The 15,899-nt window shown below is 43.1% G+C and overlaps 1 protein-coding gene across 3 annotated transcripts in view; it reads right to left on the reverse strand.

Annotated features, from left to right (window-relative positions):
* The window catches only part of LOC123995089 (exostosin-1-like), a 244,993-nt gene that overhangs the window by 46,506 nt on the left and 182,588 nt on the right, over positions 1-15,899 (reverse strand). For all 3 annotated transcript variants that reach the window (XM_046298395.1, XM_046298397.1, XM_046298396.1), the window contains exons 3-4: positions 5,059-5,152; positions 2,660-2,767 (exon numbers count right to left, since the gene is read on the reverse strand). In XM_046298395.1, coding sequence (XP_046154351.1) covers positions 2,660-2,767; positions 5,059-5,152 — 202 coding nt within the window. The remainder of the gene's footprint in view (positions 1-2,659; positions 2,768-5,058; positions 5,153-15,899) is intronic.

Raw genomic sequence — 15,899 nt, forward strand, 5'->3', positions numbered from 1 at the left:
GCTGTTGCTCCTAGATGTTTCCAATTCACAATAATAGCACTTACAGTTGACCGGGGCAGTTCTAGCAGGGCAGAAACCTAACGAACTGACTTGTTGGAAAGGTGGCATCCTATGACGGGCCACGTTGAAAGTCACTGAACTCTTCAGTGTGGCCATTCTACTGCCAATGTTTAGCTATGGAGATTGCATGGCTGTCAGTGGCGTGTATTCATAAATTCCAAGGGAAGCCAGGCTTCCCCAAAAAAATAGACAAATAAAAAAAATGGAAATCTATCTTTTGTCTCTCTGTGTTTCATAATCTTCCTTCAATTAGCGCGACGCTCAATTGGCCCAGCGTGGTCCAGGTTTGGCCGGCGTAGACCGTCATTGTAAATAAGAATTTGTTCTTAACTGACTTGCCTTGTTAAATAAAGGTAACATTTTTTGCAAGACGCTGAATGTATCTCACAGGAGAAAGCATTCGGACTTTCGAAACAGCACCCCTCTGTCTCTCGACGTGTAGGCCATCAATCTGATACGGTCTGGTCCAAATGAGTATGACATTGTTGCCGCCCGTAGCATTTGAGGCGAGGGAAGCCAGCAAGCATCTGGCCTCCTTTGACAAAAATATTTAAAAAAAATGTTTTGCCAATCAGCGTTGAGCTAAACTGTGAATGGTCCTGGCACACACCAAAAAAAGTGCCAAGGGAAGCCAGCTTGGATTTGGCGTCACTCCTATCAAATCCCATTGAGAGCATACGTCATTGACAGGAAAACTAGAATTGTTGCATCTCGTTGTGTTGTTGTCCTCTGGTGGTTAGCTAACTAGCTAAAATTGTCCCTTTCCTAAATTAGCCATGGATGGAGATGGGGATTTGGACTTGTGGTTTTACTTAATTCTTTGTACTGGCCAATGATTATAACAGCAATTCCGATCCAACCATTAATTAATTAACTGTTGTGCCCCTGGCCTGAGAGAATGGAAGTTCAATATGTAGCTAGATGTAGAAGGTTAATGTTAACTAGCTAACATTGCCCATTAATGAAAGTTAGCCAGGTAGCCTAGGACAACAAAAAATAAAAAAGTGTGTACTGCATGACAGAGTGATACCATCAACATGAAAGAGAGGAGGATGAGATTGGCGTTTCTCTACGAGTAGGGTGAGTCAACATGTTTTTCTACTTGCACGATCGCGCACACACAAGTTGATTGGACTAAATTGTTTTTGGTATTTTTGATATCTTATAGGTATAGTTGTAATGGTGCTGGAATAGTGGAGGCAGCTCCTGTTTTCTTTGTGATTTGTGGCAACTCTCTGTGGTTCTAAATCCATAGTTGTTTAGTGATCTGAAAATGTCAGAAACATTCACTTGCTTGACCATGCTCTAGATCTGTTATATGCCATATGCTTTGTGGACTTCACTGGGCAGGGGTTGCTATCCGGTTTTGTGATAAAACAAAGGTGTTGTTGAATTCTGCTACGGTTTTCTTATTGTCTCGGCCTTTAGGCCTATATATCACGGGCCGCAAGGCATATGAATTAACAGGTTATGGAGCAAACAAAATGCAACAAATCACAATACAAGTCGTAATACGGCTTTTCTGGGGGGGGGTTTACCCACGCTCCGCTACTGATGGCTGTGTGCTCGATTTTATACACCTGTCAGCGACGGGTGTGGCTGAAATAGCTGAATCTATTGATTTGAAGAGGTGTCCACATACTTTTGTATATATAGCGTATCTGACAACAATTAGCATGCTTTTAGGACGGGGACTTTGTAACGAGAGGGTGGAGAGGGAGAGAAAAAACATTTGCTTCCCTGAATGTCTTCCATTCAACAGCGTATAGTCACAAATAATTACAGGACTTGCAATAAAACCCATTTACGACTTTTAACAGGCTGCTCTTGCATTGTGTGGCCTCAATAGTGCAATTGATTGTAAATCTAATTCCAATCCAATCTTTGTGTGAATCAGTAGTATGAGAAATATGTGTCAAGTTTCTGTAATGTGTCAGGGCAGCTCCTTTACGGAAACCGGCTAATTAATTGTGCTGATTTCATAAGTGGGGGTAGAGCAGACAAGAAGGGGAATGGTACCTTCAAGCTAAATCCTGTCATTATATCTCGGGACACACATCCTTTCCTCATTCTCTTCACTTTCATGTCCACATGACATTTTGGCTGTCGTATTTCAAACCCCTCTCTTTCTCACCACCTTAATAACCGGCAAGCTCCGAGTCATGAAAGGGCAGATAGGTAGCAGCTACTAATAGATGCAGTAATGAAATAACCTAAAATATCATACACCTTGCATGACATAATTAATGGGAGAGTTTATTGATACAGGGGACGTGGCTACGGGAGACAGGCAGGGTGGGTTAATATGTGAAGGTACCTGGCATTTGATTCCACCCCTCTGCAAACAAGCGCCTCTGAAACCGTGGGTGTGGTTGCCCCCCCCCCCCCCCCCAAAGTTACTATATCGCAATTGCAAAGAATTATGAATATATTCATTTGGAGAGCGAGGTAAACGTTATCCACCACAGTGGTCCATACTAAAAACACAAAGTGAGTTGTGAGGCCCTTGTGTTCTAGCCTAAGGGGCAGTATGATAGCGGTGAAAGAGAGAGAGAGAGAGATCAGTGTCATAGGGAGGATGTCTCCATCAGTAAGCTACCTGCAGTAGGAGCCTCTCGTCCCCGATGACAGCTGCTTTGCTCCAGTCGATGATCTCAGAGAAAGGCAGCTCCCAGCCGTTGCTCAGTATGACAGGGATACAGGCAGCCTGGGGGGGAAGAGGGGGTGAAGGATGGGGAGGAGCGGGGTAGCCCAGGCAGAGGAGGCACAGAAAGGGTCAGATATACACAGACACCTTTATTATGGTTAGCTCTCTACACTTCTACAGGACTGAAGAAGTGGGAAAGTGAAGTGTCAGATTCCTCTGCACTCATGTCTACAAACAGGTTCATCTGAATGCCTTCCACAGAGAGTAAAAGGTGGACTATTAGTCACACAATGGTAAGGCGTATTGTATAAAGTGTTCTTATCAATAGTGCAGAGAATGAGTCACTAGCAACACAAACAAATATGCGACCAATCACACAATATTATTTTGAGTTTTGTTTTGTTTGTCTGTTGAACATACTTCATCAAGCCTGTTTTAATATTCAGGAATACATGTGGTCTTCCTCAAAGCAGCACCTTTATAATGAAATGGAAATGAGAAATTGTTTCATCCGTGAACTTCTTTACACAATTGAATTCAAGGAAACACCACAGCAACACATAAAACAGTTAATCACTTAAAGCCTGGCTTTTACAGGGATCAAATTCTCTACAGAGCTAAATTTACAAAGGATTCACTATTAATGGATGCTCAGAGGTGAGAAAAGCGAAGAGGCAACCATTTGTAGGGAGAATCAACTGGGTGCGCTAGCACTTACGGAGAAATGAATATGGCCTACTTCATTAGAATCCCTTTAAATTTCCAACCAACGCTGCGTACTGAACCAAGCATTTTCAACTGAGACTTGGATCTCCATCATTAAATGTTTGACACTCATTTGGGACTTAAGGAGACTCTGAGAAATGCCAAGTCCATGATTGGAGGCCTGTCTGTCTAAATCCCCTTTGCTCTTTGGTCATGGAGGGCTGTTATGTAGAGGGTGGAAGGGAAAGACAGAGGTTTGGTTTGGCTGCAGACAACGCGTTTCCCTCCAACAACACAGCCTGGCTCAGCGTCGTGGCCTTGTCTCCTTCTCCCCTCCCATTCTCCTCCCCCCTTCCACTTTCCTTATCCTCCTCCTCCTCCTCTTCTCTCCTGTGTTGTTGGAGGGAAACACGTTGTCTGCAGCCAAACCTCTGTCTTTCCCTTCCACCATCTACATAACAGCCCTCCTTTGAGCCTCGCTTGACAGATAGAGATGACGAATAGGAGAGAGCTCCCTCACACAATATGAAAGCTCAATCTGTGTCATGTCTAAAACCTGTTTGATGTTCCTGTTTCAAAGTGTCCCCTCTGAAATCTGGGTGCGGAATGCAACTGCCTCACCCTTAAAAGGCAGCACAGAACGCACAATTTTGGGAGCCGCAAATCCGACTAGCTCCCAGTCGGCACTGAGATGATTATTTCCACATTTGAATTGTTACCTAAAGTGTGTCTGCCTAACTGCTGCACTGACCCCTTGTAGAGAGTGGGGTAGAAATGACTAGGCTGCGTCCTTCATTCTTTACACTATACTTTCTTATTAGATTCCACATTTGAGTATAGAGTACACAACATTAAGGACACCGTCCTGATATTCCAAGTTGGCTGGATGTCCGTTGGGTGGTGGACCATTCTTGACACACAAGGGAAACTGTTGAGCATGAAAAACCCAGCAGCGTTGCAGTTCTTGACGCAAACTGGTGCGCTTTGCTCCTACTATCATTCCCCGTTCAAAGGAACTTACATTTTTTGTCTTGCCCATTCCCCCTCTGAATGGTACACATATACAATTCATGTCTCAATTGTCTCAAGGATTCAAAATCCTTCATTAACCTTTTCTCCTCCCCTTCACCTACACTGATTGAAGTGGATTTAACAAGTGACATCAATAAGGGATCATAGCTTTTGGATACACCTGGTCAGTCTATGTCATGGAAAGAGCAGGTTTACCTCATGTTTTGTATACTCAGTGTATATAGACACATGCTTATCCATAATGGGATGGTTCAAAGTCATAAACAATCCTAAAATACTTCTATAGAGGCTTCTGTCAGTCCAAATAAACATGCCAGAGATGAGAAGACCAGGTGTTAATGGAAGTGGGAGGTGTTGGAAGAGATAAAATGGAAGAGATAAAAATAGGGCTACTCTGTTATCTACAGCACAGAAATCGTCTGCGGCTGTTTTTGAAAAGATGACAGGTTGTCAATACCAATAATCCAAGCATCAGGCCTGGCAGCCTGCAGGACCTGCACAACTCCCAGGCTCCAATCGCGGCTGCTGTGCCGACGACTAGTATCCGTTACCAAGGAAACCACTTGGAGACTCAGAGGGACAGGGTTTTGACGGGGAAACGACAAACTACGTACCTGGAGGGCCTCAAGAAAGCGAAAGGAACCCAGCCTGCGACCGCGGGGCACCAGACAGAAGCTTGAGTTGTGGAGCAGCTCCTGGTAGTCGAACCTGGAGACAGACAGAAATAAACTTTGTCAGACTCGTGGAGACATCACACGAGCTAAGATCGACTCCTTTGAGGTCCAAAGGACGAAAATGTTCAAAAACCCCTGTCAGTGAGTTTTGTGGAACAAGTGGAGAGAAAATGTACGGCAGAAAGAGACAGGTTAGTTTACAGTAAATGTGTTCTTACATGAAATGCATGCAAACAATAATTACAGCATTAAAAACTTTGGTGTCTCTCTTTGTTAACAGCTGCTGGTGCGCAAACTGTAATATTAAGGAAATCTCTGGGTTTTGCTCGCCTGAGTTAGAATACCTCATGACAAGCTGTGGACCATACTATTTACCAAGAGAGTTTTCATCTGTATTTTTTCGTAGCTGCCTTTTTACCACCACAAACTGATGCTGGCACTAAGACAGCACAAGCTGTATAGGGCCACAAGCAAACAAGAAAATGCTCACCCAGAGGCGGCGCTCCTAGTGGCTGGTGATTTTAATGCAGGGAAACTGAAACCTGTTTTAACTCATTTCTACCGGCATGTCACCTGTGCAACTAGAGGCAAAAAAACTCAAGATCACATGGAAACACATACAAAGCTCTTCCTTGCCCTCCATTTGGCAGATCTGACCATAACTCTATCCTCCTGATTCCTGGTTACAGCCAAAAACTCAAACAGGAAGTACCAGTGACTCCTAATACGGAAGTGGTCTGATGAAGCGGGTGCTGGACTATTTCGCTAGCACAGACTGGAATTGTTCCGTGATTCATCCGATGACATTGAGGAGTTTAACACATCAATCACCAGCTTCATAAATAAGTGCATCGACGATGTCCCCTCCCACAGTAACCATACGTACATATCCCAACCAGAAGAAATGGATTACAGGCAACATCCGCACTGAGCTAAATGCTAGAGCTGCCGTTTGCAAGGAGCGGGCCACTAATCCAGACGCTCAGCCCAGTCCAAGCTCTTCTCTGTATTGGCACCCTAACAGTGGAACCATCTTCCCTCTTGTGATGTCAGAATTTGGGGTGAGCTGTTGTAACTTCAAGGGATATGTTTTGTGTTGGACTGTGATGTTATGCCTTTCAATAGACTCCTGGTATGTCTGCACCCTAAGACAAGGCCATTCTGTTCCGGAACGGTTGCTTGTATAGAATAACGGTTGTGTAAACAATGTGATTGTATTATCACCTCCCACTATATAAGGGACATGTAATCATTCATGTAACCACACCATTGATGTAACCATTCATTCTGAGTTCTTTCCTCTGAAACCTGAGGTAGATCTCCCCTGCAGGTGATTGCTATTGATAATGCATCCACCCAGGTGAGTCCTGTTTGGGCACATATTCTTGACAGTTTATTTGTCAGAAAACGATTATAGCGTTCAACATGTCCATAACTTTCCGGGTGAAGCAGTACATGTAAATTCCTCTTAACTTGCAGCATGTCACACAGTTCTGTCATTATCATTGAGGTGAAATACGTGACTCGTTTCAGGAAACTAGGCGTATGTCGCTCCTCACTAGTTTACAGGAGCGGCATTGGAATGTGAACATTTATTTTTGATCAAAATGCGTTATTTGGCAGAAATGCTGGAAATTTCTGGAACATGTGAGCTTTCATGTGCCTTAATAACAAACTTGTATTCCATCCATAAATATGAATAAAAGTGTTAAATTACGAGCCTAGTTGGTTTAGCCATGGAAAAAGGCAGGAACCTTCCCGCAAGCCATGATTGCCTGAGATAATGTAATGGGCTGGAAATGCTGGGAGATGCATTTGGATTGGTCTGCCATGTCTTCTGTCTATAACGTGAGCTGTACAGTATGTGTTGGCAGTCCTTTCTACTGCGCCATTTTTGAAACATATAACATTAGCCCTCGAGAACTACAAAAGTTTTGCTAGTTATAGCCTAATGTTAGCTAGCTAACGTTGAACCTAGTTTGTTAGCTTTAGCTACCTGCAGATTAATTCTACAGCTATGACAATGTTTGTATTGGTAGTAGTACGAGTTGGGATTATGACGGTTCATTGTTCAACAAGATCGCTACCTGTCTAAACAAATGATTCCACTTCTGTCGGATTATTACATGACCCATCAAATTAGACAGGTGTGTCTGCGGGTGATTACGGCCTTCTATTGTATTTGATGAACATGAGTACATGTCTAGACAATAGTGACCCATCCACTTAGCTAGATGTGGCTTAGGGGAGGTTATTGCATTTCCTTCACATGACCCATCAATTTAGACAAGTGTCAAGTAAGCGTTATCTAATAATGATAAAGTATTTATTAAATATTTTTATCTGGACACTTTCTGTTTTTGATATTGCTACTATGCAATTAACCACTTTATTGTACTGTTTACACCTTCTATATCCTGTGCAGGTGACAAATAAACATGACCTCACATGTGAATCCTTAAAGAGATGGGTGGGGCTAAGGCTTTAGAGGATGTGAATGATGCTGAATGGGTGTAGACAAAGAAGAGATCTCCAGTAGGTGTACCAAAACATTTCAAGGGCCATTTTCTTAAAAGTTTATCAATGTTCAAAGCAGAATTACTTTCCCATTGTTCCTCAACCAAAGTGTATGATTTACCATTTTCTAGCTCTGAGTCTCTACTTTTATCCAATGTAAAAAACACAATTTCAAATGTTGCTACATAAGACCGAATCGAATCACATATATGTACCCTTATAGCTATCTACACTTTGTGGTGCACAGAATCATGTAACAATATCTTGTAACAGGCACTTACCCCCAGTCTTTGCTTCCTCATTTGATGCGGGGAAGGCTTCAACCCATTTGGAGCAACTGTCAACCATTACCAACATATCTTTTTTCATTTTACAGACAGGTGAACAAAATGAATTTGCATATTAAAGGGGCCCCAGGGGACTGATAGGCTTGACAAAGAGGTCGGTACTTGCTTCCCTGCGTTGTATTCTTGACAAATTAGACATTGGGCACAGATTTGGGTGTGTACTATTCTCTTCTACAATGATTTACCTTTCCCCCTCCGGAGACATGACTCACACCTTGAAAACAACACTGCCGGTTAAATAAAAAGAAACCGTTTTAACTTCTCAAGGGACATGTTCTGTGTTGGACTGTGATGTTTTACCTTTCATAGACTCCGGTTATGTCTGCACCCTAAGACAAGGCCATTGTGTTCCCAGAACTGTTGCTTGTATTATTAAATAACTATTGTGTTAACAATATGATTGTATTATCACCTCCCACTATATAAGGGACATGCAACCATTCACTCTGAGTTCTTCCCTGTGAAATCAGAGGTAGATCTCCCCTGCAGCGGCTTGTATTAAAGCTTTTGCTATATTATACAATTAAATGGTCTCTGCCTTCATCTTTGGATCTAATTTTCAACATCAACCTGAAGCTAGGAGAGCAGAGTTCCTGCCCATCTTCCCGAAAGCACCCGAAACTCTACCTCTTCAAATCATTTCTTAAATAATCACCTTGACCCCACCCCCAAAACATTTTTTATTAAATAAATAAATACCCCCAAAAATGTACTTTCCTGAACCAACCCTTGCACATGACTCATACCATGGCTCATTTAACTATTTGATTTAGAATTTTAGGATCCCTTTAAGTATCAAAAAAATATATTTACCAATTACTACTATAGCCCATATAATCGCATTGAACAACACATTCATAAAAGGCAAAAAAGACAGTCAAAAGATAAATCATAAAGAATAAGGTTTTGAAGTGTCTGTCCTATATCTAGGAGATAAAAGAAAGCTCAGGAAATGTATATATATTTTTTTGACACATTTAATCCCTTATATCTGTTGGCACAAAACTACCTCCATTCTTCCATTCATTTGTATGGGTTACCTAAAAATCTCTACCTTAAATTGACAGATTTTGATGGGGATTAAAAAAAATATATATGTTACTTAAACTGAACAAAATATGTATAGTGTTGGTCCCATGTTTCAGAAGCTGAAATAAAAGATCCCCTAAATGTTATGCGTACAGAAACCTTTTTTCCCCCAACTTTTGTGCACAAATTTGTTTACAAAGCTGTTAGTGAGCATTTCTCCTTTGCCAAGATAATCCATCCACCTGACAGGTGTGGCATATCAAGAACCTGATTAAACAGCATGCTCATTACACAGGTGCACCTTGTGCTGGGAACAATACAAGGCCACTCTAAAATGTCCAGTTTTGTCACACAACACAATGCCAAATATGTCTCATGTTTTGAGGGAATGTGCAATGGGCATGCTGGCTGCAGGAATGACCACCAGAGCTGTTGCCAGACAATTCAATGTTCATTTTTCTACCATAAGCCGCCTCCAACATCGTTTTAGAGAATTTGACAGTACGTCCAACCGGCCTCTGCACCTAGTCAGCTCAGGGATTCAAACCAGCGACCTTTCGATTACTGTCCCAACGCTCTTACCCACAGACCATGTGTATTGCGTTGTGTGGACGAGCAGTTTGCTGATGTTAATGTTGTGAACAGAGTGCCCAATGGTGGCGGTGGAGTTATGGTATGGGCAGGCATAAGCTATGGACAACGAACACAATTGCAAGTTTTGAAGGAGCGTGCAATTGGAAAGCTGACTGCAGGTCCACCAGAGCTGTTGCTGGAGAATTTAATGTTAATTTATTTTCCATAAACCGCCTGTAACGTTGTTTTAGAGCATTGACCAACTGGCCTCAGAACCGTAGACCACGTGTAACCACACCAGCCCAGGACCTCCACATCTCGCTTCTTCACCTGTGGGATTGTGAGACCAGCCACCCAGACAGCTGGTGAAACTGAGGAGTATATATGTCTGTAATAAAGCCCGTGTGAGGAAAAACTCTGATTGGCTGGGCCTGGCTCCCCAGTGGGTGGGCTTGGCCCCCAAGTGGTTGGGCATATGCCCTCCCAGGCCCACCAATGGCTGCACCCCTGCCCAGTCATGTGAAATACATAGATTAGGGCCTAATTAATTCATTTTAATTGACTAATTTACTTATATGGACTGTAACTCAGTAAAGTCGTTGAAATTGTTGCACGTTACATTTATATTTTTGTTCAGTATAGATTGACACACGGGTGCATCATTAGACTTAAGGATTAAACAGGTTAACAGTCACAAGGCCAGACAGATTACCAGGATACGTACTCAGAGTATGCGCTGATCAGCTAGCAAGTGTCTTCACTGACATGTTCAACCTCTCCCTGTCCGAGTCTGTAATACCTACATGTTTCAAGCAGACCACCATAGTGCCTGTGCCCAAGAATGTCAAGGTAACCTGTCTAAATGACTATCTGTAGCCATGAAATGCTGGTCATAGCTCACATCAACACCATCATCCCAGAAACCCTGGACCCACTCCAATTCACATACCCCAACAGATCCTCAGATGACGCAAACAGTCCACACTGCCCTCTACCACCTGGACAATATGAAAACCTGGCAGTGTGATTCCAGGACAACAACCTCTCCCTCAACGTCAGCAAGACAAAGGAGCTGATCGTGGACTAGTTAATGGAGGACTGAGCACACCCCCATTGTGGCTGGAGTGGAGCGGGTCGAGAGCTTCAAGTTCCTCTGTGTCCACATCACTAAGGATCTATCATGGTCCAAATACACCAGCACAGTTGTGAAGAGGGCACAACAACGCCTCATCTCCCTCAGGAGGCTGAAAAAAATGGGGCATTATTATCCTCAACAAATTCTATAGCTGCACGTTGCGATCATCTTGAGTGGCTGCATCACCGCTTGGTATGTCAACTGCTTAGCATCAGACCGCAAGACGCTAAAGGGTAATGCATACGGCCCAGTACATCACTGGGCCCGAGGTCCCTGCCATCCAGGTGGTCACAGAGGAAGGCCCTAATGACTCCAGCCACCAAAGTCATAGACCGTTCTCTCTGCTACCGCAAGGCAGGTGGTACCGATGCACCAAGTCTGAAACCAGAACGACCTTGAACAGCTTCTAACCCCAAGCAATAAGACTGCTAAATAGTTAGTTAAATAGCTACCTGGACTATCTGCATAGTCCTCTTTTGACTCATCACACAAACTCTTTTGACTCATCAGATACACTGCTGCTACTGTTTATTATCTGTCACTTTATTCCTAGTTATATGTACATATCTACCTCAATCACCTCGTACCCCTGCTGGTACCCCATGTATATAGCCAAGTTATTGTTACTCATTGTGCACTTATTATGTTTAACCTTTTTATTATTTCTATGTTTTCTCTATATTGTCTACATTGTTCTCTGTTTTCTCTACATTGTCTACACTGTTCTCCGTTTTCTCTACATTGTTGGGAAGGCCCCGTAAGTAAGCATTTCACTGTTTATCTACTACACCTGTTGTTTACGAAGGATGTGACGAATACAATTAGACTTGAATAAGTCATTGTCTCACTCAAAAACAAGACAATCACAAACAAAGCGAAGTCTCAGTAGGTGGAACAGGCATGGGAAATGGAGGAAAAGCATTCTCTAACCCACACATTCGGAGAAATTAGGCAACCTTCAAAACACTTGTCAATTACACGTTTCAAGACTTATAATCACAACAATGAGAGCGCACTCTACACAAAGAAAGGTTTAGACTAGAATGAGGTCCTCCACTCCACTCCGACCTACAGTATGATCAATGATACACGACGAGCGCATTACAAAGGGAGACATTTTGAGATTGATCTCCTTAAGCACTCCCAGTCTTTCCCAGTGAGCCAAGTCAGGGGATCGTCAGCCCATCTCTATAGCAGGCAGCACATCCCTTCTCCCCCTCTTCCCACACTGCAGGCCAATAGAGAGAGAGGTAATTTATGCCCCTGTTCCCCACCACCGTCTCATCCCAAGGCCCATCCAATAATGATGAGGAGCAGCTGTTTTATCTGACACTAAATCACATGAAATAATAGGAGAGCTTTTAAGCTACATAAATCAATCCCCGAACACGCCAGCCTGTCGCTACCTATGACGCCCTGCAATCTATAACCAATTCTGTCTATGATCCTCATAACCCATATTGTATGACAAATATCAGGCAGGGAAGTCTTAAAAAGAGGCTAAGGATGATTCATGGCACTTCAACGGAAACATACATAACACTTTCTTTGTCATTAAACAAGACAGGGATATTTTCAAGAGGGTTAATTCTCAACAGAGACCAGGCTGTCTCTCGAATCCGTGTTTCTGTGATCAACTGGCTAGCCTGGAATCATGACTGCGGTTGATCATTTCGTTAATGAGACTATAATTGCATGTTTCATCCAGTGTTAGGCTCCGCCATAATGTCTATACATAAACATAGCAGTATTTTACAGTAGTGTATGTCTATGACTGTTGTTCTCCCTCTCACTGTGGGTTGTTAGAATCCCCATAGGGCTGTCTCTGTCTCCAGCCATCCTTCAACCACCCTGAGGAGAGCCCAGAGGTGCTGATTGAGCCCTGGCCCACAGAGACATCTGATTACAGCCTAATCTGTCTGGGGATCAACTGCTTCCACAGCCTCGGGCGGGACCAACCATATGTATATGTGTGCTGAAAAGGTGATGCAAGTGACAGTCATCCATTTTTTTGTTGTTAAAAAAAACAACTACTAGGTGTCATTGTATGACATCAGACTGGAGAGCACAAGGACAACCACAGCAACCTATAGAAAATGGATACGGTAATGTGGCAAGAATGTTGAGGTTCAATCATAGAGAACATACAGCTTGTTATTCTGCCCTATTAGGATTCTGCTCAGACAGCTACAGAACAACACAGTCGGTCTCAAAAGGCGGACTCCAGTCGATCAGGGCATGTGATGTGATGTTTCAATTCCATGCCAGCCAGGTTAATCATAGATGAGCTAAACCACATATTTTCAAGAACACCAAAAGCATAATCTTTACTACATACAAAATGTGCTTGGCCATTTTTTATTCACTCATCGTGGTCGCATGATTCAACATCCCATCAAACTCTGCCCACACACAGCCACTCAGTCAGACCATTGCTGGTGTGCATATTGCTGCCACTAGGGGGACTCATGCAATAGCTCAGACACCTGTCAAAAACTGTTAAAACTCCAGCTACAGGTTGGGAGAGAGTTGATTTTCATAGTGACAATCAGAAATGTCTGCATATTTCAAAAACAATGACCGTACACCAACAAAACAGCTGTCCAACAAACGTCAAATTGTTTAGTCTTCAGGTTATATGTGTTAGAAATGGGTGTTGGAGGCTACTGTAGCAATCGAGGCAGGGAAAGGGGGAGAGGGGCTTGAACCCTGCTGGCTTGTACTGGCCCTTTAATTACCTGGCTAGTGCACACCTGTGACACAAAGGTCTGGACCTGTAGCCAGAGGCCAAAGTACGCTCACAGTAAGGCTACAGTTAATGGTTATTTTAGTCTGGAGGCCTGTTTGATTGTGACGCCTAGCTGTGGCGGTGCCCGCAGCTGCCTCTCATCAGATCGGATAGATACCAGAAATGGTTATTGTGCGGATAGATATTAAACTCCAGGCCATGGCTCTCTTGCTGTGACTGACTAGCCTGGGTCCAGAGGGGAACTAACTGTCTGTCTAACAGCCCTGCTACATCCCTGGGGTTACCTACCGCTCAGGACTACAGCCATTACTGAGAGATTCAGCCAAAGGTTGTATGTAGGCCTATGCCCTATGGATTGTATAGGAGCAGCAATATAGAATGTAAAAACAGGTGGTACTGTTCTGTGCAAGTGTACTGATTGTATTGTCTGTAACCTGCCTACTCCAAGAGCAGGCAAACAGTGAGCAGTGCGTTCATTACCGTTACATTATCTTTCCAAAGGTCATTTGTTAATTGGTATCCTTCACAGCCAGTCACATCACATTGTGCAATACGCATATTCACCTATGAATCGATGTCCTCATTGCAAACCCTGCTGAATAGAGAGAGGCTACCTCCTAGCAACAGTTGCTGCATAAGATATCAGAGGCAGTGATATTACTTTCATTTCATTATGGATTATATGGCAGAAGTAAATGAGGGTTCGCCCTTTACTGTAGTCAGAGCTCACATCATGACATGTGAAACGCATCCAGAGGGGAATCAATAGGTCCTGTCAAGTTGATAGCCCCTACGAATGTCAAAATCCAATTACACTGGGATGGCAGCACTGAAGAAAGAAATGAGTGGCAGACACTTCTAACATACAAGCGTACACAATAAACTGAACATGTGTAGACATGCTTTCTATTTAAGTTGTACTGAATAATAGTAAAACCAAACTTAAATAGTACCTACGGTATTTTATTTCTCACCTTTATTTTGACAGGGCGTCTTGTAAGATGAGCCTTTTACAGATGAGCCTTGTACTTACAAAAATATACACATCAATACAACACTATGAAAAGCAAAACAGAGATAAAAAAAAACTCAATCATGGAAAACAAAACACATTCTGCAGTACAAAGATCCTCAATCAGCTGTCTCAAAACCCCTTCTTGAGTGGCGCAGTGGTCTAAGGCACTGCACCTCGGAGCTAGAGGCGTCACTACAGACCCTGGTTCGATTCCAGGCCCTATGTTCAATGGGAGTCCCATAGGGCAACGTACAATTGGCCCAGCGTTGTCCGGGTTAGGGTTGGACTGGGTAGGCCGTCATTGTACATACGCATTTGTTCTTAACGGTCCTATATTGGTACCAAATCATCCAATTTGAGAGATTATTCCACAAGGTGCAATAAAACTAAAAGCAGATTTACCTAACTCCGTGGAGATCGACGGGATCTCCAGAGTTATCCATCACTGAGACCGAGTCTGGTAGCTCCTCAATCTGGAGGCTAACAATGAAGTAAGGTGCGACGGTAGTTTGTGCACGAGGGCTTTATATACAAAAAGAGTGCAACGCATCGATTTACTAGACGTCAAAGAGGGACAGCCTACTTTCTGATACAGAGCGCAGTGATGTGTACTGAACCTTTCGCCCGCAATAAAGCGGAGTGCGCGAAGATAAACTGCTTCCATGCCGTGGCAGAGCTGCATTCATAGAGATGATATCGCCATAACCTACAAACGGTATGAATGCCGACTGAATGATATCTTTTCTGCTATTTAACTAAAGGCATGACTTATTCATATAAAGGAAGCCCATTTGAATTCTTAACTCATCAACGTGATTTTTGAAAGATATCTTTCGTTATATTGTGCAGTGTCCTTACTTCAGTTAATTACCCGCTATCGGGCTCCCTCTGTGCGTGTGTGGCACCTGTTTGAGCAACTGCCCTACCGGGTAGCACCTCCACCCCACCCTTTCCCTCAGATAAAATTCCTCCCATCAGTTTCATTCATAAGAGTCCTAATCCCAGGGTGCATTTCATCACTCCATTCCGACTGGCCTCAGGCGTTTCAAGTCAATAACCAAATGGCTCTTAATTTCACAAAACGTCAACCAGAGAACATCCGTCCATCAGTATACAGACATTCATCCTGAAACATAGTGTTGTGGTGTCATTTTGATATTTCAGATCAGGAGGGAGGAACATTCTGAACACATGCAAGCCAAAGCTACTGCCTGTGATACTACAGTATAATGTCACGTTATTATTTAATTAACAGAATGCCGAGGTCAAATATACAGTGTGAAGCACTCAGCCCTCTTTCATAACAGTGTAGCATCTGTAAACACAACGATACGATCATTAAATATTTCTAGTCATTATGCCTTTTTTACTTTCTGAAGTACTTGCTGTACGAGCTAGTCTTTACCCAGTACCCAT

This window comes from Oncorhynchus gorbuscha, linkage group LG14 (assembly GCF_021184085.1).
Source record: "Oncorhynchus gorbuscha isolate QuinsamMale2020 ecotype Even-year linkage group LG14, OgorEven_v1.0, whole genome shotgun sequence".
Classification (NCBI taxonomy): Eukaryota; Metazoa; Chordata; class Actinopteri; order Salmoniformes; family Salmonidae; genus Oncorhynchus; species Oncorhynchus gorbuscha.